The 27970-nt window shown below is 34.8% G+C and overlaps 1 protein-coding gene across 3 annotated transcripts; it reads left to right on the forward strand.

Annotated features, from left to right (window-relative positions):
- Window positions 1-25: 25 nt before the first annotated feature.
- Window positions 26-27782, forward strand: Fbxl4 (F box and leucine-rich-repeat gene 4). Of its 3 annotated transcripts, none has more exons than XM_089250389.1 (17): window positions 26-247; window positions 2513-2753; window positions 5569-5671; window positions 6877-6982; window positions 7609-7701; window positions 8111-8327; window positions 10071-10141; window positions 15531-15600; window positions 15742-15851; window positions 16930-17039; window positions 21985-22123; window positions 22228-22320; window positions 22822-22929; window positions 23096-23182; window positions 23354-23458; window positions 24891-25081; window positions 27334-27782. In XM_089250389.1, the coding sequence occupies exons 2-16, from the start codon at window positions 2553-2555 to the stop codon at window positions 25030-25032; spliced, it is 1755 nt and encodes a 584-aa protein (XP_089106515.1). In that variant the 5' UTR covers window positions 26-247; window positions 2513-2552; the 3' UTR covers window positions 25033-25081; window positions 27334-27782. The 3 variants fall into 3 exon arrangements, with proteins under 3 accessions (XP_089106515.1, XP_089106533.1, XP_089106524.1); XM_089250407.1 differs by lacking the exon at window positions 26-247 and adding an exon at window positions 1885-1903 and having other exon boundaries at window positions 27334-27463; XM_089250398.1 differs by lacking the exon at window positions 26-247 and adding an exon at window positions 2240-2327 and having other exon boundaries at window positions 27334-27463.
- Window positions 27783-27970: the final 188 nt, after the last annotated feature.

Raw genomic sequence — 27970 nt, forward strand, 5'->3', positions numbered from 1 at the left:
TTAGAAGAAAAAAACTCTTACCGCTAATCAACAAGTTATCGAATCCTAAGTCATGACCGTTCTGCCCTCGAAAATGTAAACAATCATGCAATGGGGTTTCAACGAGAAAAAACATTTTTCGAGTTTAAAAATTCCCCCCAACAAACTCATTTTTATATATTTAAAAATTAATGTGAATGAAGGAGTTGATATAAATGGAAGATAATGTGAATTTCATTAATATAATGACTAAAAAAATTACTTAATGGTACCTCTCTATGATGTTATTTAAATTTCTATATAACTTAACAGACCTATTAAGTTGATAAAAAACTAAAAATTTAAGCTAAGATTCCATAAGCAGAGTTGCGCCAAATTTGGAGATTATTTTAAGTCTCCAACTGATTACTTTGGCACTGTGGCTGTTTCAAAATTTTTCATGGGTGACTAATTTTTTTCAAGCTAACGTGCTACCCTTATCTTTTTTGTGACATTTTCATTTCTTATTGTCACCAGCGTCTTAGGTCTTATTATATCGTGTTTGTTACCATTGAAATTTATTGAACAGAAGCCCTGTTCGTTGTTGTGCATCCTTTGCTTCGGAATTTTCCAATTTTCAAACACCTCGGTTTTTGACAGAATTTGACATGATACTAACGAAAAAAATTATAGTTTCTCGCGCCCAAAATGTGCCACTCACATGGCTTCAAACAGCAAACACACCATGAAACTCGGTTGGCATTGGATTTGCCAGAATAGGAACTATAAGTCCAAATGTGATGGGTCAGTGAATCCTGTAGCCAATACTTTCTTCATTGGTTCCAGATTTCCTCCTTGGCGCCTGAGTGGTAAAATGCTCATCGACCACCGTGAAGGTTACTGTCACAGTCCTGGGCTCAAACCCAAGGGAGGATATAGATATTTCCCTAACAAACTTGAGGCGACCACTGATAGACAGCGCCTTCATATCTAGCCATCTCATTAATGGCGGTAAATTGCTATCTATCAATATGGCCAGAGTTTGTGTTTGGTGAAGTATATTTTCTCCTTGTAATGTTCTAGCTTGCAAAAAAGGGCCAATTTTTTTTTGTCGTCCATCTTGATTTTCACGATGTTGAAGATGTTCGGCAAGCAGAAAAAAAAAAAAATCTAGGTCACAAGAGGAGGAAACAGGCAAATTCGAAATCGCCAAATTTGGCACAACACTGCTTATGGAATCTCAGCCAAAATGTGGAACAGCTAAATTAAAATCCTTTCTTGGCGAAAAATTGGCAAGGTAGGAAAAATGTCAGAAAGTATGGCGATAATTCGCCAAGAGTGAATGGAGTCATGCTTTCAAAATGTCTTTCTTGCCAAAGAAAAAAATTGCTAACGCATCACCGAAAAGGGTTAATATTATGGCTGTTAAAATGAAAAAATGATTTTAAAAAACAGACAAACAATAACAAACAGAGCATTCTTAGACTAAATAAGGGATCAAGCTAAAAAATGTAACATCCTAGACCAGATATGGGATTGAAAATAATAAAAATCAGGGTTAATTCTTATTATACGGTATATTTTTTAGTAGGCAAGTTGTCTGCTATGCTAAAACAGTGATATGTTGCCAATATTGTCTTCTCTGACATGGTTTGGGTGTTCTGTATTTCCTCTAACCTTACCAAATAGCACTAAATCAGGACTAGTGATAAAAAAATTTCACAAACAGTGGTATGCCATATGTTGGGAATTAATAAAATCAGGACTTTTTTAAATAAATACAACACATTCCCTGCCTATAATATAAATAAATATTCTCTGGAATATAAATAACAACCCAGATTCTTTCTTTTAAATAATATAACGATTAGGGCAAAAAACTATGGATTTGGTCGAATATCTCTGGATTCAATAAAAACACAATTGCGGAATGAAAACTATAATGGTTAGTACGCAAAAAATTAATAAAAATGGAAATATATGAAATGTACAACAAAACCAAAATGAGATATTCTAACAGGAAAAAGCAATGCAACATGCTGAGAAAATGGTATATACAGTACAATGTATAAACAAACAATAAATGAGCGCTACAAAAATAATGGACTTGATTCAAATGCTTGCTCTATATGCGCCTATTATTACTAGCAACCTGTAATGGGGTGGGGGGGAAACATCACCTTCAGATGATAACCAACAGTAAAAAGGGAATGCAACTCAAAAGCCTAAGTAAATAATAATATTGGCTGGGGGGAAAAACCTCATGCGAATAAAATAGCCGACCATCACTGGAAGAAAAGCTTCAACACAATAGAAAGGAAATCGCAAATAAAAAAGGGATTATAGCCTACTATAGCTGTTCCATAAATGTTAGTTTTTATCTAGTTATAAATTTAATTTATTAAATTTGTTAATTTACTCATATTTGTTTGAGTTGCATCAAGTCAGGGATTTTTATTCTATAATTTGATCCCAAGACTTTAAAGTAGACAAATGTTGAAGTTTTGTTTCCATCATGTACATATTTCATAGGAAGTATATTTCTCTCTCACAGTATGCCATGTTGTATCATGTTGAGGCATCTCCGGTAAAAAATGGCTGAAGTTATTGAAGACGATGATTTTATGTCAGGAGAATCTATCCACCCTGAAGTTTTCCAGTTTCATGTTTTCGCTGTCATAGAGTTCAGTTCACAGTATGGATCTGATCATTCGATATCATACACAGCTCAGAATGTTATTGGCGGGCCGAAGGTGTATCCAGCATCTGTTGATAGCACTGCTTGTTTTCAAATGGTAAATACATTCGTTTGTATTTCCCCCATATTGGTTGTATATAGCGGGGATTGACAAATCCCAGTGCGCCACTTTGACTTCTCCATGAACTTTTATATATTGCAATTGGTAAATTGAAATCTCAATTTAAATGGAGTCAGGGTAGACGTATACAGTGAAACTCCTTCATAACGGTACTCAAGAAACAGGAGAAACGTATAGTTAAAGAAGACTTATTGTTAAGCATGGAATATACAGGGTGTCCAGATGAAATTTTCCTCATTTTATTCAGTCACAGTCTAGTGCACTTTACAAGAAGTTGGAAAGGATGAGAAAACCATATGAATTGAAGGCAACACTCAAAAAATTTTCATAAAGAAATCAGTGCAATTCCACATATGCTCCTTTGGTTGCCCAGATGAAAATTGGCCCAATGACTGCATCACATGAAAGTGTGCACCACACGTTGATTTTGAGATTGTTTCTTTGTATTTAAAAAATTCTGAGGACGTTTCTGAGCACATAATTCTGCATAAACCCTGTTGGACATATGGAATGTTTGAAATATATTACTTTCGGGAGATAATAGAAATAACGATAGCAATGTAAATAAACCCAAAATGTGAAGGAAAAACAACAGCTAGACATGTTTTGGAACTGTATCAAGTCCATTCTTTAGTATCTATAAAAAGACAAAAAGGAAAAAATAGCAAAAACCTAGTATAGCAGGAATTTCAGTCACTCGCTGTTCAGGATGCAGAGTCAAAAAAAATTACAATTACCCTTCATATAAAAAGAATTTTTTCTGTACTCTGTATCCTGAGTAGTGAATATCCCCTCCCTGATATATGGGGGTTTTAGTCTTTTTATAGCTATTGAAGGAGGAACTTGATACGGTTCCGTAATGCATCTAGCTGTTGTTTTTTCTTCATATTTTAGGTTTATTTACGCCGCTGTTATTATTATTATTTCAACATGGAATGTTGCCTAACCTAAAAAATTATCCTGGAGTGAAAGTCAGGTTCAGCCTTGATGAGAGCTGACATATCCGCGGACCAATTTTCACTTTCTCTTATGGTGGCACCATTTTCTCCCTTTGTTTGCTCATAACAATAGCACTTTCAAAAAATTTATCTTTAAACTCGCAGAATTAGGCAGCCAAATTTTTATAATATTGTCACCCTAACTAACACTACTGATTTCTAATTGCTGTTTGAAATTAAGGACATTTGATCCAGGAACCGTGTCTATGAAAAATGCATCTGAACCAAAGAGTAATATAGAAGGTATCTTTATGTATATATGATTTTTTTTAACTTACATATCATTAAAATACTTATTAGTGTGCAATGAGATAACTCTATATGTTTTCTGGTCATTAAGCATGAAATTCTATTGAGACCTAGTCATAGGCATCGGAAGTTCTTTAGACCTGTAGGTGCTCACCTTAGAGCAAGAAATTGTCATTTGCAATTTAATTATAGGGATGCTCAAACATGATCTACAAAATTGTGTGGCTACTCAAGCACCCTCGGCTCTGAAGTCACTGGACCTAGTCGAGATATTTAAAGCTCTACACCGGTGATGATTCCTAATGTGGGACAATTCGATTTTTATGGGGGGGGGGGCAATTTGAGAATGAGTTTTTCCATGAAAGGCTTGGAACTTTTTAGAACTCCCATTTCTTTTAAACCAGTTGATATTTACACTTTTCAAACAATTTCCTGATGTCGTCTTTCTTTTGTTTTTTCTCTTTTAGCATTCCTTTGCAAGGGTTTGGAATAAGGGTTCTCAACTTTTTGAGTTCACGGACACACCCCCTCCTCCTTCCCCATGCCAATAAAATGAAAGCCACAGACTCCTTTATAAAATAATATTCTGTACGTAGCAATGTAAAAACATTGAGTTTATTGTTTTCTCTCATTCAAGCTCACAGACCCCTGAAGTCTCTCCAAGGACCCCTGGTTAAGAACGACTGCTTTTGACTAAATGGCCTTTCTGGCTCCCTTAATGTGAACAGGAGTTTATTTTTTGATGAACAAGAATTGCAATAAATGGGGTAGGGGGAGGGCAAAATTTAAAGATGCAAAGTAAAAAAAAGAATGGTTTTCTCGAAAAAATGTTTTAGAAATATGGTGGATGCTCGACACAATGTCCCCCCCCCCCCACCCCTTGTCCCATTGAAAATTGATGTTATATTGGGATGGTCATTATATTGAAAGGGAAAAGTGATAGTCGTTATTATTTACACGTTTGGGACTTTTTTTTTTAACGTGATAATAACGACGTGATCTTCACGTATTCCCAAGGGATCAGCATGATCCGTCCAGGGAATTTGTTAGTGTTAGGTTAGTAGACATCCATGCCCGAACCGGGATTCGAACCCAGACCTACACAGTGAGAAGCTAGTTCCCTAACCACTCGACTGCCAGGCAGCAGTCAACTTGTAATCAAGCAGGCGACTTTGGCGTAAGGAATGGTCGTTATAACAAATGCTGACTGTATAAAGTTTCACGAGGTGAGGGGAAATAAGAATTTCACATATGCTTTGGTGGGGCGTGGCCTAAAAAGGTTGGGAACCACTGCTCTACACATTACGTGACAAACCTGCAAGCAGCATGTTTCAGTCTAGTGTCTACTAAAACAGCCTCTTTATGTTCATGAAATCTCAATATTGTGGCAAAATTGTGAAGAATCTTTAAATAATAATGCTGTAAAAAACCTTTATTCCAGAAACTTAATGTCAGTTTTCTATAGTAACTTATGTTTAAATTGTTTTAATATCATTATTAAACCTCACAAATGCTGTTTATGGTGTTTTTTTTATTTTTTCCAGAGATCATATGGCCCATGGCGTAAACTCACTCCTTCTCATACATTTGTAGATTTTCGATCAGTTCTTCCTGTTGACATGCATGTACAGAGCGAAGATTTCATTGGTGAGATGATCCTGTTTGACTGAAACATTTTTTTTTCATCCATGTAAAAAAAAACTTTAACAAGCTATTTCAACGTATTAGCTATATTTAGTAAGGCCATTAGTGAATTTTTCTTCCGAATTGGTTTGATACATTAGTTGCTGCATTTTTTTTAAATATCAGTGATAGCCTGGTCTTTTTTATTACACTTGTGATAAGTGAGTTTTGCTTACTATGAATTAAACATTTGTACCAGGGAACATGTGTTGAAAATCTTTGTTTAATATTAACACGTAAGTCAGAGCCTCCTCGTCAAGAAAAAATTACCATTGCCTTCTATATAAAAGAATCCTAATTCTTTTCAAAATTTCTCTCTTGGAACAATTCTGGAGTAGGCTTGCAGGATGCCTCAATGAGTGTATGGAAACTGTGCCCTTGGCAAGTTTCGTCCCCAGCGCATTTCACTTGCCCTGACCATGCGAGTGACTAATTGGGTGGGTGTGTGACTGCATTGCATGCATGACCAATTGAAAGGGAGTGAGTGAACTAGTGAGTAGGTGTGAGACTGTATGAGTGACCAAGTGAATGCATGAGTGACCACGTGGATAACCATATGTGACCAATTGTAGGGGGTGAGTGACTGCATGAGTGAACAAGTAAGTGGATCATACAGTCACTCACTTGATCACTTATACAGTCATTCACACTCACTTACTCATATGGTCCCTGACTCACTCATATGGTCAGGGCAGGTGAAATGTCAGGGGCCAAATGTTGGAGGCAAAATTTCCGGATCCTGCCTCTGTGGATGAACACTACCTTTGTCTCTCTTCATCCTCACAATTTTGTAATACTCTAAAACTTCATTACAGATTTTTTTTTCCATTTTCATTTTCAAGTAAAATTTGTTAATTTTCTGATTTCGCCACTGGAAACATTGCAATTGTTTTAGTGAATTCTAAATGTCTGGTATGAACAGACTCAGCAGAAATTTCTCTTTTAGCAGTAGAAAGGTTGAATGCAAACTTTTCTTTAGACTATGCATGTGTGCACCTTCCATTTAGTTTTTTCCTTGCTCTATAAATACACATGTTCCTAGAATGACGCAAATGATGTGTAATATCTATTTATTTTTTATTTTTAATGAAGTAATTTGCCTTTAACTGATTATGTATATGTTCATTTTCATATTGTTCTCTCACATTGGTCATGGTTATATTTTTCAGAACTAAAGTTCCCAGATCGCATCTATCCAACAGGTATAGAATTTTATGAAACTTTCAACCCAGGTGCTATAACTCGTATATTTGGTTACTGCTATGAGCAGTCTAGGTAAAGATATTGTGCTTTATAAGCCTTTACTAATCATTTAGTGATTTTCTAGTTAGTCCCATTAAAACAAGTAATATGTTGAAAGGAACCAATAACACTCACTTTCTCAAAACGCTACCTTAAAAGATGTGGATAGGCATAAGCGAATACAGGCTCTTTGAATGGGGGGGGGGGCAGATCACAGAAGGTTGTGAAATAGAATGGGGGGGGGGAAGATTTTCCAACTCCCAACCATGATAATGATGCATTTTTTTTAATGAATGAAAAAGGTTGTTGCCCCCCTCTCCATATCAGCCTATGTGAATAGGGAACCTGATTTCATTAAGAGAAATCAAGGACACCTAGCTAATTCTTGCAAAGTATTGCAATCACCTGTCATGAGTTATCAACTCAACATTTTTCAAACACCAGCAAGTGGCATTATCAGGAGATCTTAGATGAAATTGATGAAACAAAATCACAATTAATATTTTCCAGCCACGGCCAATTGAATCATTGAAGCACCAAGACATACTCAAACTCACTGCTGTCCCTGAGCTCTCTGGTGACTCTCATTCATTTAATTTATTGATGACCTTATTAGGTCATCAGCCTATTTAATAACATTTATTACTCTATTGTGATAGGTGGAAATTGCTCTGGAGTGATCGTCCAAAAAAATGTGATCGTAGCAGTTGCATATTCAAAGTTCATTTGGGAAAATTCAAGATTATGACAAAGTATGTATTTTGTGTGTGTGTGTGTGTTTCTTTCATTCATAAAATTCAATGAGAAAGGTATGCAGGCCCATAGCCAGAAATTCTTTTCTGAGGGGGACGAAAGGGATAGAACAATAGATTTGGCCATCTTTTTCCATTTTTTCAGTCATTTTGTCACATTTCGGGGGAATGGGGGAATGAGATTCCCCCGAGTCCGTCCCCTCACTATGGTCTTGAAGGTATGTATAATATTCTTTCATCAACATGCAAAAACGATGAAAATTTTCAGCATTGTGTGGCACTTGGAAAGGAATGGAACCAATGCTTGTTCTTAATAAAAGAACTGAATTAAAATATGCAAAAAAAAAAAAAAAAAAAAAAATTCATTCACAAAGTCAGCTATTTAATTATTTTTTTTCCCCACTCACAGCTGCCTGAGAGTGGAATTTTACCATGGACTTCTTGACTATTACTACGCTATGGATTCTGTTAAGCTATCGGGTTCTCTTGAATATCCTTCGAGTTTATGTAAAAAGTCCATCAAAGACCTTCACTTTTCATCGAGTGCGTTATCAAGCAAGTTGCTGAAAAGTGAGCAAACCGGAGAAACCAGTGAATCTGTTGCTGGTGGTTTTGAAAAATTACCAGTGAGTAAAATTTTTCTAAAACAGTAATGACGATACTGTGTTTAGTTGAGATTCAAGAAAGCTCAAATTAAAATAATGAAGAACAGGATAATATATAAATGTTGAAATTTAGAATAAGAAAATTCTAAATATAAGATTCTTATCAAAGATCGAAAACAAATTATTTAACCCCTTCACATACAAGCTTTTGGCAACAAATCTGGATTATAGCTATTTGTCAAATCGACAATAGATCATGTAATCTCATTGTAACCTAACCGCACATTAGAAAAAGAGAAGAAGGGGGAAAAGAAAAGAAATAGAAGAAAAGGAAAAACAGAGTGAAATAGATCAGTAGATAAGAGAATATACAGTAGATTTCCCTTTTCACCCTCACCCTACGTGTTCCCTTTCGCTCTTCCATGTATATAGTAGAAAGATATATCATGGGGGGGGGGGGCACTAACAGGTATAGAAGAAACGGGGATGAAAAAACTTTGGCTCATAGAATACACCTACGTATGCCATCTTATCACATGGGATAACCCTTGCACGGCCTGGGGGCCCTGGAGTACAAAGAATTGCCTCATGATAATGTGATTTTGTTAAAATTTTTAATTTTAAGCATGAAATTGGTATGTAACCATTTATAGTCAGGTGGGGGACCTTTGAAAAACTAATTTGCCAAGGGGCTCATGATGCACTTAAGATGGCCCTGACCTAGAGAGCAAGGGTTAAGGTCAGTGATTGGCCAAAAAGGTGATAGAAAAAGTGTAGAAGTGTTATGGGTGACCAAATGAGTGATTTCAAGACAGGTGTGTTTACAGAGGCCATAGCCTAGGACAACGAATTTGAGGAATGAGTAGTCAAGAAAATTAGACTAAAATGGAAAAAGGGTGACAAAATTTGTGTAGCCTGCAGGTGGCAAAACTTTAAATTTGCCTCTGGCTGTACGTTCTTTTCTCAATCAAGTCACATGGTTTAAAAATATATTGAATTCTTTTGCATTATTTTTGTTGTCATTCTGGTTCTCTTGGGCAATATGACCCTGAAGCATCGGACCCTAAATCCACTCACAGCCTAATTATACAGTGAAACCTTGATATAATAATAATCTATGGATCAAGAAAAAATATCATTGTAGAGGGATTTATATTGAGTATCATTATAGCAATATTTCACTGTATATATACTTATACAAATCAGGAGGTGGAAAAAAATTATACTGTCGTTATGCCAGATGACTTTTCTTACCTTGTTTTTATTTTTTCTCAAATAAAAAAGGAGGTGTAATCCATTAAAATAGCAACTACAGTAAAACCTCTCTTTTGTAGACACCGGCGAGGCAAAAAAAAAAAATCCCATGAAAGAGGGGTGAAGTTTACTGAGGGGTTTTGAAAAGTAAATACTTTCATTTTTTATGCAAGGGGGAATTATTATTTGGCCATAAAAGAGGGTTGACTGCATGTGAGGGGTGTCCATCAAGAAGAGTTTTAATGTACTTAATTCATATTTACAAATCATCAACCAAGTATGAAAATTTTATTTTCGACTTCTATTCAATGGGCAGAATGAAAATTTTTAATTTTTCAATTTTAAAATCAGGCAAAATCATCCTAGTTGGTTGCATCATTCCAAAATTTTGTTCACTAAAAAAATCACACGCTGTATGTTTAAAAATATTATAATATTATTCAAATGATAATTATAATGGAATTAGTGTTTTTCTTAATAAATTGAAAAAGTGATTTTTTTTCTACTCAGCATGAAGTCATGCTTTTACTCCTGGGTTTTCTAGATTTGAAGAGTCTCTGTGCTGCTTCCCAGGCATCCAGGTAAACTTGCTGATTTTCATAAAACCTGATTTTATGCATTGAATAGGATCTACATGTCTATTTATTGAATCAGAAAACTTTTTAATTTGGCATCAAGAAACAAAAGAAAGTTTAAAAATGTAAAAAAAGTGGAGAGTCCCTTTTCCTCATCAATTTTAAAGCCAATAAAATTGAAGGGTAAAAATGCTAGAGACTCTTTTAGTGCCAAACAAACTTCAAACATTGTTTTCCACATTTAGGTGTCAAATGAGCATTGCTTTATAATTCTGTCAACATGAAAAACACCTGGTAGTCCTCTAAGTAGTTCAAAAGAGCGTGTAAACAGGTCACAAATGTGAACGTCCCTATGGGCTGCAAAAACTGTTTTTTGCGATTTCCCAATATTTTCCCTTTTGGCATTTACCACTTTGGCCCTTCAATTAGCCAGTACAATAGATTTTAATCTACTATAATTTCAAAAAGGAATGCAGCATATTTGTGACATTATCACAGTGACACATATTGTAATCGTGAAGATCCAGCTCCGAAACCTGTTGTTTCATAGTAGTGTTGGGCTGAAGTTTCTGAGGTTTTGCAACTTTGAAATATGAATCTGAGCCAGTCTCCCATTTGAAAAAATGTCTCCGCAGAGAGCAGGTAGATCTACAACACAATCCATGCTGATCTTACCAGATGTGAGGCCTGGTGCAAAAATAATCGTTGGGCCTTGCAAGCACCACAAAAAATTTTTGTCAACCCAGACTACAGAGAAAAATTAAATGCTGTCAGTTCCCTCTTTTGCCCCCCTCCCTCCAAAGAAAAAATCGTATTCAGTAATAGAAAATTTACATAAAAATTTTCATATATTAATATTTAATATGACTCACTGCTGCTTATTTTCAAATTCTTTTCAACAGAACTTCACAGCTTAATTGTTTTAATTGACTAGCCTTATAAAAATTTTATTTTTATTACTTTTGCACCAGTGAAGTCAGTGAAGTCTCTATTACATCATCGAAATTGACTTTCTCCACTATGTTTGAACTGATAATGTTGCTAAAGATGAGTCTTTCTTGACTAATTGCAGATCTTAAATAAGATTCTAATGATTTTAAGCATGAAAAGCTTCTTTCTGCACTGCCACTGTTACTGGAACAGTAAGCAGTATCCTATATGCTATGAAAGCGTTCGGAAAAAGATTTTGGATCTTGTTCATGAACTTTAAAATGCATTGAATATCATCTGTTAACAACTCGAGAAGCACTTTGACATTGGAGGATTCTACACACAAAAAGTATTTGTACTATCAGTCATATTGATGGTGGCTGAAATCCCGGGCTGAGGCTCCGTTTCGTGTGAAATATTATCCACTTCTCTTTACCAGAAGGCTGAATTGTGGCAGAAATTTTTCAATGCATCACGTTATATGTTAAGATATTGGTTTTTTTTTACTACCAGATTCATATTTCCGAAATTTGTCATGCTGTCTTGATGATATTATTGCTGCAAAGATAGCCCTAAGTTAAAAACTTGAATCCTACGATTGCACTCACACAGAACAGAAACTCTGCAAGTATGTTAGATTGAAATATTGCACTGTATATGCGTGCAAAATACCATGTGTCTCGAAAACACTCAGAAACTTCACCATAGCACAATGTTGCAAAAGATGGCAGTTGTAACATTAAAAAAAAAAATTGTCATTTAGCCCTGATGTCACCATAGCCTATAAAATAAATAAACACCTCCATCACTTATAGGCATGTAATTTTTTCTTTCTTAGTTTCTCCCTGGAAGGAGCTTCAACACAAGGAACATGTTTCTAATATTCGACCAACCACATGATGGTCAGTGTGTGTTGTACTTGTTATATGTGTTTATGTGGGCATGCAATATATAAGCAACATGTGCTAAAAGAATGTTCCTACAAGTTAGTCTTGATGACTGTCTCCACCTGCACTAGGGAGACACTCCAACACTCATTATTGATACAATCTTGAAAGATTGTAATGCACACGCATATATATATACATATTCCCATAAATATATATATTGGAGGCAAGGAATGTTTAGTGCATCCTTTCCAACTGCTTTCCACATCCACATTCAACAAATAATGATTCTTTTTTGTTTTATCATTACTCTATATAATGAGTGTGCGTGTGATGAATAATTTTCGCTTATTCGTTGCATTATTTAGATTTTTTTAAATATTTTCTTTGTGAAAATACAGCAACCTTGTTTTATTTAAATTTTTAAAAAAATTTCAATTTTTTCCCTATTTTATTACTACCAGAAGAATGGGGCATGACGGGTGTGGGTCGTCACACACCCATAATGGCAGCCCTGAATGCAATACTGACATAACATGAAAATTTGAGCATTTTCATCTTCAAAAAAATATAAGACAGACGGTACAAACAAGAACAATTCTGACGACATAAATATGTTAGAGTTACAAATTTATGTTGGAAACCAAAACACACATTCTGGCATGTACCAATTTGTTAAAAATTTCTTAGAGGAATGTGTACAATGTGCATGTTCTGTTAAGTATTAGTAGCATATTTGTGAGTGGTACATTGTTCAAAAATTTGCTTCATAAAATGTGGAAGTGATCAAAAACACTCACTGCATTGTTGCAAGTGACATGCTTAAAAATAAATACTGTAATTTACTGCAAACAATCTGCCCATTAGATGATACGCAAGATGATAAAAATTGCAAAAATAATTTCCTTTTTCCACGTATTCCACACTGTTGCATAATTTATGTGCTATTGGCTGAGTTAATATTTCCGTTGAAAAAAATATATATTGTAACAGTACACACTTTTCAGATTTTTTGTTATTACCATCATTTTATGGAAGATTTCATTAAAATCATTCAGAAATCGGATTTTACAAAGTCTGGTTGAAGTAAATTTCTTGGAATAGTTACTGAACCTCTGAAATGCCTGCCACAAATGCTGGTGAGATGTCAGGAGGTTAATATCCCAGACCATTGCTTAACAGCCTGGAAGTTGAATATATTTCATTGAACACCAGGCATGAAAGTCTAAGACAATATTTCAATTACGTATTGACTCCACATCGGCAATAACATTGCTGCCTTGAAACTAGAACTTCCAAACATCTAAACTCAGCTACACTTCCTCCAGAAATTATAGTATAGATTGTAGTTTTAAGTTGGAGAATCTCAGTTCTAAAAATGATATGGTTGTTTAATCATTCAAAATTGACTTTACATTGTAAGTACTTTACATGGTAAGTGTTAAAGGCACAGGTCAAGGGCAGTATGTTGGGAGGAACGAATTGTGTTCATTGGATCATCCCGTATTTCCTAGGACTGACAAATTTTCCCATATTCAGCTCTTGAAAAAGACTATCATTCCTATTCCCCCCCCCCCCGATCCATGCCTCAGCAAAGGCAGACATTTTCAGATGTCACCATCATAAGCTGATCCTTATGATGCCTTGCCTCCATTTGCAGCTGATCTATGCTCGAGCAAAAGCAGACATCCTCAGCTGCAAATGAAGAATGGAGTAGCAGTAGGCATCTTCAGCTGCGAATAGAGTGAAGGTAGACAGATCCAAAACAATGTCTCAAAGAAGTGAATTATTGTGTAGGTGCATTGGATCAGCCCGCATTTTATCGGACACTAGCTATAATACCCGGCACTGCCCGGGTTTTATTCAATGAGGCTGTTTGGATCACGTGATACCTCCCTTTCCTTTGAGGGACATGCAAACCGTGTCTAAGTTAACCAATATGGTGACTTCCAGCACGACTCATGAAAGAAACAAATCTAGATTTAAAGAAACTTAGAAATAAATTTTTTTTTTCCTTTTTTAAGGGCTAAATATTTTGTATTTTTATTTCTAAGTATTTTGATTCCCCTCCCCCTTTGAACTTCAAGTTATCCATCTGCCTATTTCAGCTTCCAAAAATGCTTAGTTAAAGCTGTGGAATTTCTTCGATGTACTTTATGGGCCCATAATTAATTTTAAAACATCCTAAACTATATGAATTTATGCAGTTGAATATTAAAAGATAATATGCGGAGACATTAATTTTCATGCTTGAGAAGATGTAAATAAAAAGTTAAAAGCAATGTTATTGCACGGATATCCAATGCAAAAGTAGGTCCTGGGCTAATTACTTCCTATTTAATCTCCTGGGCTTCGTATATCTCTAAGTGAACTCAATATTTCAAAAATCTAGAATTCAATAAAATTTTTAAAATTATTGATGTGGCGGAAAAACCTGCCAAATTTCCGCATCTCTACAGTAAAATCAGCAATTTTAACACTGATTTCTATGGGGATCATCCTTTGCCTGACCCTCAAAGTGATGCTGATAATGATTATAGCATCTATTCAAAACGTCTCATTACTGGGAGGATAGAAAAAGTGGCAAACCATTATAAAGGCATAAACTATTATACATATGCTAACAGGATTAGAGAAGTGACAAACCATTGTAAAGGCATATACACGTCTGAAACGCATTGCTAGGGAACCACGGTAACCAAAGTAAACGTTCGAAAAGTGATTGTTGAGGCCCAAAAAACATTGTTGCCCGACAGTTTTTTGCCCATTTGGGGCATTTGCCATGCTCTGATGAAATTTTAAAGTATCCTATCATTCAGGTTGGGTCCCATTTGGTATATATGCAAAATTTGGTGCCAATCAATCTAAAATTGTAGATTTGTATAGAGAACATACACACACGCACACACACAGACATACAGAAAATCAATTTTATATATATATAGATAAATTTATATCCCACACTATTCTTCTCTTTGGAAGGGCAGTCGCTCCCCCCCCCCCTCCCAGTTCAGCTCTTGCCTATAGTTCGTTTCAGGTTAACTTTGCAGTGGAGAGAAAGGTAGAGAGCGTACTCCTTCGCCGCAAAATAAAGTTCCCATAAATCGGAGTTTTATGATGATCATTTATACAGAATATTTCATTTTTTTTAATTATTTTGTGAAAAAAAAGGAAAAATATCGTTTTGAACCGATGTTTCTTCGTTTGAAATTTTTAAATTAGAAAAATATTTTGGTTACCATTATCCAAAAATCTATAGCAAGCACAATGACATTTTCGCGGTATCCTAGAAATCGTCCATACCTTACCAAGGCTGCGCATCGATACATTGGTTAAGAGGCTTTTGTTGCCTGATGAGGTTCCCTGGTAGCTTCCTTTTCACTGCAAAGTTAACCTGAAACGGACTATAGTTACATATTGAACCGAATCTAACATGCACCTTATTTCCCAGCTGCCAAAATTAGTATTTTTTTAGTAGCCATGTGCAACGAAATCAACTCAATGAATGTTAAAATTAAAAGTTATGCAGATGTTAATTAAAATACACCAGAGATGTGTAATTTTTCTTTTTTGTTTAGCTGGTTTAAAAGTGTTTGTTACGACCCGATCCTGTACAGGGTGCTTGATTTGCAACTCTACTGGAATCAGGTAACTTAATGGCTTTGAAAATTAGAAAAATTCCCTGAATAATGCCAGTAGTGGATTTTCTGGATCATTTTGCAGAGATTTGTATTGAAAGACCAATAAATTGATATTTTTGTGTTAATTAATTGCATTTTTTTTTTCAAGGTTAACCCATCGATGTTGAATGGTTTGAGCGGAAGATGCTCATCTTTACAATTGTTGAGCTTATCATGGTGTGGGAGCAGGAATGTTTTAACGCCACAATACGTTGTTCAGTAAGTGGTTTTTATGCGTGATTCTTCAAAAAATCTTAGGTCAGTATTACTGCATAGAAAGTTTATCAAAGTTCTTTTATAAAACATTTATAGTGTAATACCGGCCTTAGACATGATACTTTTTACGTAATAAAAATTGAAATGTAGTTTTTGGTTTATATGGACAGCAGTTTTTCAAGTTTCAGGTGCAAATGCAAACTGGTCGCCTATCTGAAAAATGTCTCTCCACAGACAGCAGGCAGACCTTCAATATTTTCCTGTGGTTCCCAACTTCAAGGCATGAATGCAAGCTGATCTCCTGTTAAAAAGACTCCCCACAGAGAGCAATAGGCGGGGCCGTAACTAGGATTTTTGCCGCATGGGGCAAACAGGATTCAGCTGCCTGAGGCAAAGATTGTTTTTCCACCCCCACAACTTTATAATTTGATAATTTTGTAATGAATAATTTGTTCCCACCTGAAATTGCTGTCCCCCTAAATTTTTCCACCCAGGACAGTTGCTCCCCCTCTAGTTACAACCCTGGCAACAGGCTAAAAAATATTCAATCATTGCATTTCATTCATAGTTTCAAAAATTGATGACAGCACCAAAGTTCACACGCAATACTAAATACATGCTCAAACTGTTAGGTACACATCCGGCACAACTCATTTGGTAGTAAATTGCTCACGGAGATAGACCAGAGTTGTGCTTGGTGTCAATGAAAGACCTTTAATATGATATATTACAAGAAAATTGTGGCACCAGTCATTTTCACTTAAAAAAATAGAAGCCGGATGACAGCACCTATAAAATGGAGCACACACACAGACAGGATAATTCTGCACTGAAGGGAAAATTAAAGCAGAGCTGGAAGTCTAGCTCAGAGTAGAAAAAAAACACTTTTTGTTTCAATTTTTTCACGATTGGATCTTGGTTTTTGATTCTAATCATTGTAAGCATGCTTCTATAATTTATTTCATTTATAGGTATGTATTATGCAAAAAAAATTTAATTTTGTGATTAAATTTGAAGACAGTTCCTGTAATTTAGTCGGTAGAAGTAAATTTAATTTCTTTTCTCTCTCGATCATTTTTAGGTTCATCGAAAAAAATTGCAGTTTGTTGACGAGCTTGAAACTTTCAAATTGTTCATTCGTGAATAATCATGTCCTCAAAGCAGCAGCAGCTACATGTAAATCGCTTCAAGGTAACATTTATCTATTTATTTTAAGAATTTGTTTTCAACAGGGTTCATTCATACAGTAAGCCTCCTTTTATCTGGGTTTTCTTTTGATCTTTTGACTACTACTACTAAACCATGCATGTACTTCATCATATTCCTCTGCGGAACCTCCAACGAATTGGTACATGTTGGAATGTGCATGTATGTATAGTGAAACCTGATGTGAAGTTTGTTTCTGTATAATGCATGTTATGTGTAGTGCTGCCATCTGCCACCAGTTTTTCTAACTATGAGTGAAGTGATCAGGAATAGTTTAAAAATGCTTCTCTCACTGTGGGAGCATGAAAAAATTCCTTTTTCAGTTTTCTTTTGTGTAAAATAGGCTGCAATCAAACTCAGACACAAATACAATCAAACCTTGTTAGTGCGTCACCCGGTTAACAAGTCACTCCACTTACCTGGTCACTTTTTGGAAGTCCCAATTGTCTTTAGGCAGGAATCGGCACATTTATGGCTTACTCCATTTAACGAGTCACTCCTCTTACTAAGTCATATTTTTGCTCTCCCAAGAATGACTCATTAACGAGGTTTGACTGTACAATACAAACACAGAATCTGGGTTCATTCAAACCCACAATCACTAAGAAAATAGCAATTGGGGGTAGACAAGCACTCTACCACTATTCAAACAAATTTACACTTGCCAATATAGTCCAAGCAAACCCGTCAAAGAATAGTGAAAAGAAAAATACAAAAAAATAGAAAATATATATGCATTCGCTATCTACAGATGATTTAAAAATTTTCAGCTTTAAAAAAAAAATTTCTTTTAATCATCACAGGATGATTGAGCAGGCTACTACACTCATCATCTGTGAATGATGGGAGCACTCCAAGGGTTGAAACAGCCTAAAAATAAAAATCCCCCTCCCTTAATGTTATATGTGATCATGTTTGCGCTACCATGATATTTAGGTGTCTATCGGTTCTATAAAATACAACACTCATATATTTTTTTTATTGCAATTTATTTATCTGATCTTTTAAAAAGTATTCGGGTAATGTGATATTTCTCTGTGAGGCAATTATCAGATTCAATATACAATAAATGCCATTTGCACTGGTTTCAATGTCTTTCTCAGTCATCCCGATTTTTCTAAATTAACCCATTTCTGCCCACTGTTCTGATTTGAGTACAGCAAGGATTTGGCTTTGTATAATATTTTAGTCTTGCAGCTAGGTGTTGCATATTTTAGTATGTGTGGATCGCAACCTTATTCAGAGATTGGCATCAACAAAAATTCTCGAGAAGCCATTTCTGGTTTAGAAATGAACTCATGGAAGTTGGTGTATTTTATTATTTGGTGGGTACTTTTGTTTTCCACCTTATATTATTGACATTATCTTGTTATTTTTATGCAAGTGATTCTTTTGTAATTTTGTAATTGATTATTTAGATTGCAGTTTAATGTGAATAACTAATGCAGTTCAATTTCGTTTCACTTCAACTTTTTTTTCAAATATCTCATCATATTTTGCTGTCCTCAATTGAGGACACTTGTCATCCTCCTCCTTATGGATACATTTAAAAAATCTCTTGGAATATTCTTATTTGGTGCAATTTCAACAAAATATCTCAATATCAAAATGGAATTCAAAGCACATCAAGGTACGAATTCAAGGGTTGAATTCTTGCTCCTCTGGATAAGAGACGTTCTATTTTACTTGAACATTCACTCAATTAATCAAAATTTTTATAATGTATAGACATTTTACATATTTACAGTGTCTGATTTAGGGGCATGTCCTTTATTATTGTCATCCAATTGCTAAAACTCATACCATTAGTGTTCGAGATGCTTCTAATTATAAAAAGTGTTTCAAATTACACTCATTGTCTTGGAAGTCATTTAGATGAAAAGTATATTTAGTGTCAAACTAGGTTATAACAACATCAAAGATTCTGCAAAATTTTGTTGTTTTCAAGATGTTTGCCTTTTCTGGTGCAAAATCTAATCAAATGCAATCAAATACAATGCATGAAGTTCTTTCTTTATAATCAGAGTATCAATACTTTATCGACAAGAATTTGGACATCACCAATTCTTGCAAATCGTTGACGAAATTGCTAAATGTTGCTTATAAATAATCCTTATGGCAAAAAAAATATGGTGCGAGAGACAGCAAGTCTGCTGTGAATTAAAATGTTTTACATGGCAGAAACGTGAGACATTTTATAATCATATTCAGTATAATATAATGCATAAATTATCTTCATTTTCAGTTTTTGTGAAAGATTATGAATGTTTTGTAATAAATAAGAAGTAAGTTTTGGGACATTTTTATAGGATCATCAGAAAAAGCAAAATCACAGGAATGTACAGAATATGGATCATACAATCACCCCTAATTATGATAAATAAGACATGTAATAACTATAATACGTTATAATTAACATAAAAACGGTTTGAAAAATGTGTCAACATCTCCAAAGTAATTGTATTTTTATTGGTATTATATACAAGGCTTATTAAAAACATTCTCTATTGGAACGAGCAGAAACCGCTAGTTATTGATATTATAGCCAAGGTGTCGTTATAAATACAGGATGAACGTGATCATTCAATACCATTACTGTTACGCCAAACGAAAAGGGGTAAGCCCAAGGGTAACATGAAGCACCCTACCAGCCCTGTCTTGAACTGTTTTTGAGTTATGGTGGATAATAGATTATGAAAAAATGTGTTAAGTCTGAAAAAAACCTTAAATTTATGAAGTTTCTACAAGACTTACACACAAACTAAGCACTTGTTTGGAAAGAGCAGAAAAATCCTATAAGGCAAGACTAATTCCTTCAGAATATCTGAATTAAATGGCAAGCTGCAAGTGATGAGAGATTGGTGAAGTACAAAATCGATATTTGCCAAAATTTAAAATGTCAACTTTGACGTGTGCTGATTTCGGTGATGCATTGCAAACAAAAGGCTAAATTTCTCCAGAACTAGAATACTGATATAGTTTACTGTAGTCTATTCCAAAAACTGGTGCAATAATTAAGTTTTTGGTAAATTTGACCGATTGTAGCTAGAAGAGTCTTTGCTGAGTTGGCAATTTAAAATTTTGACGATAATTCAGTTTTAAACTTTGTCAATCTTTCAGCGTTTGTAGCTCACTGTTAAATCCAGATATTTTAGTGTCACCCTACATGATTTTTTCTAAACATGTGCTTAGTTTGCTTGTAGCGTAGGTCTTGCAGAAACTTTATAAAGTCTGGTTTTTTTCAGACTTGATACTTTTTTTCCCCTATAAACTGAATTATCTGCCATAACTCAGTGTTTGAAATAGGACAGGGCCGGTAAAATGTTTCATGTTCCACTTGGGTTCGTCTATCACTCCTCTCATTTGGCAGAACAGGCCCTGTTCACTCTGTATACTCCCTGGGTCCTATAAGTCATACTAGCACCACACTAAGATTTTGTTTGGAATTTTGGCATTGTGAGAGAAAGATGAATGAGATGTGACTTTTTCTGTAAAATGACTGATTTAACAGCAATTTTTTTACATGCAACAAATAATCACCAAAAAATTACCCTTTTCCTTCAATTTTTTCATTGAGACAAAAAGAATTTAACTTGAAGTTAAATTTTTTTTTTTTTTTTTTTTTATATATATAAATCAAATTTATTGTTATCATATAACAGTACAAAAAGAAAAAATTTACCAAGGAGTCAATCAAAAAATGACCCATTCTGGTAAATGCTAGTAAAGATTAGTATGGAAAACAGAATAGTCAACTAAAAAAAAAAAAAAATCAAAATTATTCAAATTAAAATAAAAGTTAATGGCAACAGAGGAGTGCAATTTAAAAACAGTTCCTGTAAGTTATCGTTATCACGCTACAAGACTATGTAGGAGGCTAGAATGTGTTCTCCTTCACCCTCCTCTTGTTGACAAACATTTCTGTAGTAAATGATGTAATTAGTCTGAAGTATTCACTGTGATCCTTGTACACATGGAGCTGCTTCTGCAATGATCTTCCTATAGTGAAGGCAAATGTATCACAAAAAAATAGTATTTTCCGTTCAGTTCTTGATCAGTTTCTTTCAGTTGAGCAGATCCAAATTTATTTTTCTGACAGACTTCCTTAAGGGAAAGTATGGAACAAACCGTACACTATAAAAAGTATCGTGATTCGTAATATACACATGAGACAGTTTTATTTTAATGCCTCACAATGGCTGAATAAAAATGCAGCATTTTATCTTTAAGGCAAAAAAGAAGTCCCGTTTTAGAACAAAATTTACAAAAAAAATGAAACGATTGAATATTTTGCAACCAGTTATGTGGAAAAAAAAAACCAGTTGTCCAATTTTACCAATACCTGTTCACCATATATCCCTTCAACTAAACGGGATGTATGGTCACCGTACTTGCAAACAGGACTTTTTTGGATATACTTATCATTTGGTTATTGTTATCAGAAACCTCAAGTCTCAATGTGATCGCATTAAGCAGCATGGACTGTATTAATTTTTCACCTGCACACAATATTTTTCTGCCACTCTTTTATTTTTTGCCACCCCATAAATTATTTTTCTAATTTTTTTTGTTAGTCCGCAAATTATTTCTCACATATCTTCCGGTTTGTGAAATTGTTTAATTACTTTCACTAGTCTGTAACTGTAAAAAGGTTGAAGAACGCTAGTATAGATCATACTCACTCACAGTTCGAAAAATATGTGATAGATGGCAGCACTACACATAACAAGCATTACACAGAAACAAACTTCACATCAGATTTCACAACATGGACATGCACATTCCATCATGTACCAATTTGTTAAAAGTTCTGCAGAGGAATATGAATGAGGTACATGTATGGTTTAGTAGTAGTGGTATAGATCATACTTAAAACACATTAAAAATACAATCAACTATTCGAAATATTATTTTCCCTCTTCCATTCTAGTGCTTGAGCTGAGATCATGTCTCAATCAGGATCTAAGTTATCTTCATGGATTCTTACAAATTTCTCTGATGAAGCATCTGGTTTACCTCGATTTATATCGTACAGCGATCGACCGTTATTCGATTATAACCATTATTAAGTAAGTAGTTGTTGTATAGGAAATTATTTTCACTGCTGTGAAGTGTATTTTTATGCATACAAGCTTCACTTTATGTGTATATTTTATTTTGATTATTTTTCTAGGTCTTGTCCTAAAATAGAGCACTTGCTTTTAGGTGCATGCCATAACATCGACCACTATAATGATGTTGTACAGGAGATCGGCAGTAACTTGAGGCGAGTAACTTACTTTTTGCATTTTAAAAAACTGGATACAAGTGGTGGTTAATATACTAGGGAAACCAACTTCGGTAGACCAAAAATAATAAGAGAACTACAGCTAGATGCATTTCAGAATGGTATGAAGTTCCTTCTTCAGTAACAGAGAAAAATTGAAAGAAAGCAGAAAGGCAAATACTCCATATAGGGGGAGTTACTCACTGTTCATGTCAATATGTCATTGCTCTCTCTATGTCATTGAGTGCGCTGCCATGGCGTTTTAATGAAATTTCTGAGAGGCTTAAATAGCACTAGACACCAAATGAGAAAACGCAGTTGCTAATGCGCGATTTTCAATCACTCGGAAGAAAAGAATAGAATTTTCTGACATAACCAACCTACATCTTGTGCTTAGAGGACTATGCATTTTATTTTGTGTGCAATTTCTTCTTGGTTCAGCATCATAAATTGCGAACATCTATGTACATTTGAATAAGATTTCCTTGTTTATCATTGAAGGAACCTGAAAACATTAGAGCTATGGAGGGCGAGATCTCTGACGGAAGCTGGTGTATTTGTGTTATCTGAGCTGTGCCAAGGACTCATAGAGCTTGACTTGGGTTGGTGGTAAGAATATTTCTCTACTGATGTTGATACATGAAATACAGGGTTGTGCATAAACTTAAAATATAGGACTGTTAAGAGCACAGTCCGAACTGTAGTGAAATTTTTGGGCGATCTTCAGAGATTTGGTCACTTTCTTACAATTAATACATGCATATTTTATTTGCAGCATAAGTGTGAATTCCAATAACGGCTGTATAAGGCAACTGGTGAAAAATTGCGTGAAATTAAAAAAATTGTTTCTCACTGCAATGAGGTGAGAAAATTATGACAATTCCTTTTTATTCATACAAATTTACGAATTTAAAAGAAAAAATACAGGAATAGCTTTCACAACTAGAATTTGTAGAAAACAGTTTTGATTATAAAATGATTATGGTGATTGTATCTTCATCATCGAAATATATTTACATGCAATTTATCCTAGGACAGTGTCTGATTCAGAGTTGGTAGCCATTGCCAATTACAGTAAAGAATTGGAACAGTTGGATGTTTTGGGAACGAGAGAAATAACCTATGAAGGAGTTAGAGGGTAAGCACACGCAGCACATTTCTTTCACATTTCATCCCCATGTCTTTGAGTTTTTATAGAAAACAAAATGAAACCACAGAGTTATAAGGTAGAAACCTATAAGTTGTATTCAGACAGAAATACTGCAAAACAGTAACTCTTTTCAAGCATGTGCCTAGTTTTTGAGCACCATTTATGCCTAGTATGGAGAAAAGCTCATGCATTGCAACTCTGATGATGGACACTTAACAATAATATAATATTCAAATTTTCATGTATTATTTCTCGATAACTACATGTTGAGTTTCTGGCCACATGATTCTCAGGTATTCCCAAGAGATCTATATGATCTGTCCAGGGATTAAATCTATTTCATTAAATTATCTATTACTTATTTCATTAAAATATATTTTTTTAATGAAATAAGCTTTCTTCATATTTTCAGCAGCTGCAAAGTAAGGTGTATAGGAAAAAGTGTTCCATTGAGAAATCCACTGGGAATTGCAGCCTTATTATCGCTCTCAATATAATTTCATCTGAAAAATATCTTATTGCACTCCCTAAACGATCCCACATCAACTAATTTCAGAATCACTGACATAGAATAATAATAAAGTTGCCCATTTATGTTCCAGACTTAGATTAGTAATTCTCAAATACAAATTGGATGGGTTGGCTTAATTAGGATTTTGATGATAGGTGTCCACACAGAGCATAGAATCGAGCCCAAATTTATAGTACCCTTGAGTGTTTTAATGAGCCACAGAGGGAGCGTGAGAAACCAGTTAAAAATGTCTGCCATAGAATTTCATTAATAGAATCGATGTCCATAAAATAATCATAAAAAGAGGCATATAATTATTCATAATACATTGAAACCTTGATTATCCAGGCTAATGTGTAGGGGACGGTAATCACAGATAACCAAAAAACATGGTTATTTTTTTCCTTTCAGTTATAAAATGTACTGCGGGGATGACACAAACAAGAAATAGTGCTGGTCCAGTTGATGAGCTTTGCGATTAAGTGGCAGCATCGGAAGTGAACCATTCTTGTGCCTTATCTTTCAGTTGCAAAAAAAACAATACATTTTGACTAACTTGTCAGCTTTTCCAGTAATTGGCTGTAAATCTTGCAGTGCTGATCGTCCGCTTCTTACGTGTAGAAGGGGGGGGGGCTGTCGTTTCATTGTGGTGACATGGAAGTTCAGCTATGAGAATAAGGAAAGGGGGAAGCTCTGTGAAAGAATGAAGAAATCTAGTTCCACGAAATGGAAATGTTTGTTTTCATCACAACCTTCACAAAATCTTGCATAACGGATTAAAAAAGCAACAACATGGATAGGGAAGAGCTGAACATGAAATTAAAATTTTTGAAGCATGATTAGTCTACGCATGGATAATCAAGGTTCTGCTTGAAGTAATGTGTTTGGATTTCTTTTTTGTCTTCTTAGGGTGCTTCAGGCCTGCAATAATTTGAAATTATTAGATATATCTTTCTGCCAGAGGATTGATGAAAATTCATATCAGACACTGCAGTATGATTTTCCCAGAGTCCAGATAAAAAGATCGATCCGATCTGGAGTGGGAAACTGATAAGAAGCTTCATTTATTGTGATGACTTGTGCTACCTGTCATCATACTGGTGAGTGGAACGCAACTCTATCTTTTTAATGCAGAATGATTCTGACAGAATTGCCTGAATAAATTCCATAGGTGATGCATATCAGTGGTTCTCAACCTCGGGTCCATATGGCCCTCCCCCCTTGTCTTAGGATATTCTAGGAGGGATGAAAATCAAATGAAGAGGGAGCTGCAACCAGTGGTGAATGGGGGGGGGGGCGCAGAGAGCTGTGAAGAAATACAGCTAAGAGAAATAGGAGGAAATATAACTACTTTCAGAATCCAGCAGAGCTGATCATAGAACCAGGGCTATCGTAACCCATAGGCCCATGACCCCAGGCTTCATATCCATAGAAGATCTACACAATGAGATCTGGTACTATGATTTTAAAATTAAAATTTGTAAATATGTGAGCTAAGTATGGGCCCCCAGAACATCACTTTGTCCAGGTACCTATAATGTTGAGCCTGCCACGTCTCCACAAGATGGAAGCTCAATGAAGCCCAGAATTATGTGTCGAAGGTTCGATTTATTGGGTGAGCTAGGTGGATCAACTGACCACTTCACAAATTTTTTTTCCCATATAATATGGCTCTTGGGAGTGACGATTATTCTCCCTTCTTCTTGACCCATGCCTGGCCTAGAGGGTTCCAGAGATCAATCTTATTTATAAAAAAAAAATGTCCATTATAAATTTAGTTATTAAATTTGATTCCATTAAGTAGAAAGGGTTTGGGATGAAGAGGGGGGTAGTCTGGGCAAGACAAGGAGCTATGAGATGAAAATATAGTTCAAAGGGGGCCATGGGCTGAAAAAGGTTGAGGAAACACTGATGTGCATACACCGCTCATAATTATGACATAATATTCCTTCAACCGTGTTGAGTTGAATGGCGTGTTGATGGATGTCTTAAAGGTGGGGACTACTTATATTGGGATGTCCAAAGAAACATGGTGATACATATGAATTCTAGAACATGCTTCACATTTTTTTGACATGCTAGTCTCACATAGTCAAAGATTGTCCATTACAGTGTTTCCCAACCAGTTTTCCACAGACACATGGGGGGGGGGGCATGTGAGTACTTTGTAAGGAGTCTGTATTGCATGAATGATAGATTTGGTGCAGTGAAATTATAATTCATTACATCAAATTTTTATTACATGAAAACTGCATAAAACCATACATTTTGGATTTTACATGGGGGGGGGGGTGGGGGCGGCGGCTCTAAATTGACCTTTACTATGGGGGCAATGCATTTAATTTCACTAAATGGAGGTCTGCATCATCAAAAAGGGTGGAGTATAGAACCATCCACTCTGCTTATGTTAAAGCATCATGACAGTGAGAATTGTGGGTGGGATGCATCTTAATGACTAACATTCATAAATGTATTTTGGCCTTCTCATATATATAGGAGAACTTGGCTAATTCCAGTTTTGGATAGTTGGAACTCTAACAAACTCCGCTTGAATGTTCTATCTAATTTAATGTTCAAAATTTTTTCGAATGTTTTGGATAATTCGAAGTTGGAGGGAAAAAATCATGATTTTTATATGAGCAAATTCTACAAGTTAGACTTTGCTTTTCTCGATCAAGTTGTTAAAAAACAAATCTTTAAAGGCAAAAATAAAAGTTTGAAAATTTTTCTCTCTATTCTTTCTTTGATAAGTTAATACTCATTTTAACTTGATTCAGCTGGTGTTCATCGAGAATGTGTACCATTTGATACCGATTATGTTCAACCTATGGTTCAAAGTGTACCATTCAAAATCTGATTTTTTTTTAATTGTCATTAAGGGTATCGAAAATACAAATTTAACATAAGAATGATAAGCAAAATTTTTGGAAAACAGTTTCGTAACAGATGATCATAAACCTTTTCCGTAAATCAAACTTCGAGCATGGTCAAAAAATCATACAGTGATGCTGATTCCAGATGCCACAGCTAAGATGAATTGATAAAATTTTAATAATTGATAATTATTATCGTCTATGTGAATGTTGATGATTAAATTGAAATTTATGGCCATTTTTCAGATCCAGGATAGATTAATTGGATAATTCAAACTTTTTTTTCCAATAACCTAGTATTTCAAATTAACCAAGTTTGACTGTAGATGGCTCGATATGTATATATATATATCTCTGCTTGATTCTGTCACCTTATCATAATTTTTTTTCTGTTAGTCCTGATAAATTCACTAAAGCGAGTATCATTGAACATTCCTTTTCAATTAACTTATTTAATTGAATTTATTGTCTTATTTCAGTGACTTCCTCCGTGAATTTTTTTTTCTGAGCATTCCAGATTATTGTAATATTTTCAATGCTACTGTTTGTTGGAAGATGCCTTGAAGAAATAAGATTCCGCACTTGCACAACCAATTATTTTGTGAGGAGTTGTGAGCATAAACGATCTCTGAAAAACTGAATATACAGTTGAAATTAATTGCCATCTCGTTTATATTGAATTATATGTTTTGCACATATGTTAAATTTAAAATGTATAAATAAGTTTCTGGAAGTGTAAAGTTTCATTGAATATAATTTCTGAACAGAAAATAATCTTATTGGGGTTATTTATGAAATTATGGAAAGGTGCAATCCATACATCATTGTGGTGCTTATTCATAAAAATATAGTAGCCAACCTTGTATCTTTTGCTGTACTGATACATTTTCGAGATTTTTATATATTAAGGTATAAATTATATTTATACAAATTTTTTGGTGATCTTGGCTTTTTTGTTATTCATTGATGACACTAAATACAGTCAAATCCAGATTAGTCTAATATGAAGAGGCCAACGAAAAAACTTACCATGATTTTGGTTCATCTACTATGATCAAAAGGTTCTGGAGCCACCTGAAAACTTAAGTTTAAACAGATGTTCAACTTATTGCAGAT

The sequence above is a fragment of the Pholcus phalangioides genome, unplaced genomic scaffold (assembly GCF_987345545.1).
Source record: "Pholcus phalangioides strain wild (caught in Gottingen) unplaced genomic scaffold, Ppha-v1.0 ptg000003l_1, whole genome shotgun sequence".
NCBI classification, from domain to species: domain Eukaryota; kingdom Metazoa; phylum Arthropoda; class Arachnida; order Araneae; family Pholcidae; genus Pholcus; species Pholcus phalangioides.

Excerpts from the sequence above, each read along its gene's own strand:
- Fbxl4 (XM_089250389.1), top strand. The coding sequence starts at position 2,553 with ATGGCTGAAGTTATTGAAGACGATGATTTTATGTCAGGAGAATCTATC. Across the intron at positions 15,852-16,929 it reads ACGCCACAATACGTTGTTCA|GTTCATCGAAAAAAATTGCA; the intron begins GTAAGTGGTTTT and ends GATCATTTTTAG. Across the intron at positions 23,183-23,353 it reads TTGTTTCTCACTGCAATGAG|GACAGTGTCTGATTCAGAGT; the intron begins GTGAGAAAATTA and ends AATTTATCCTAG.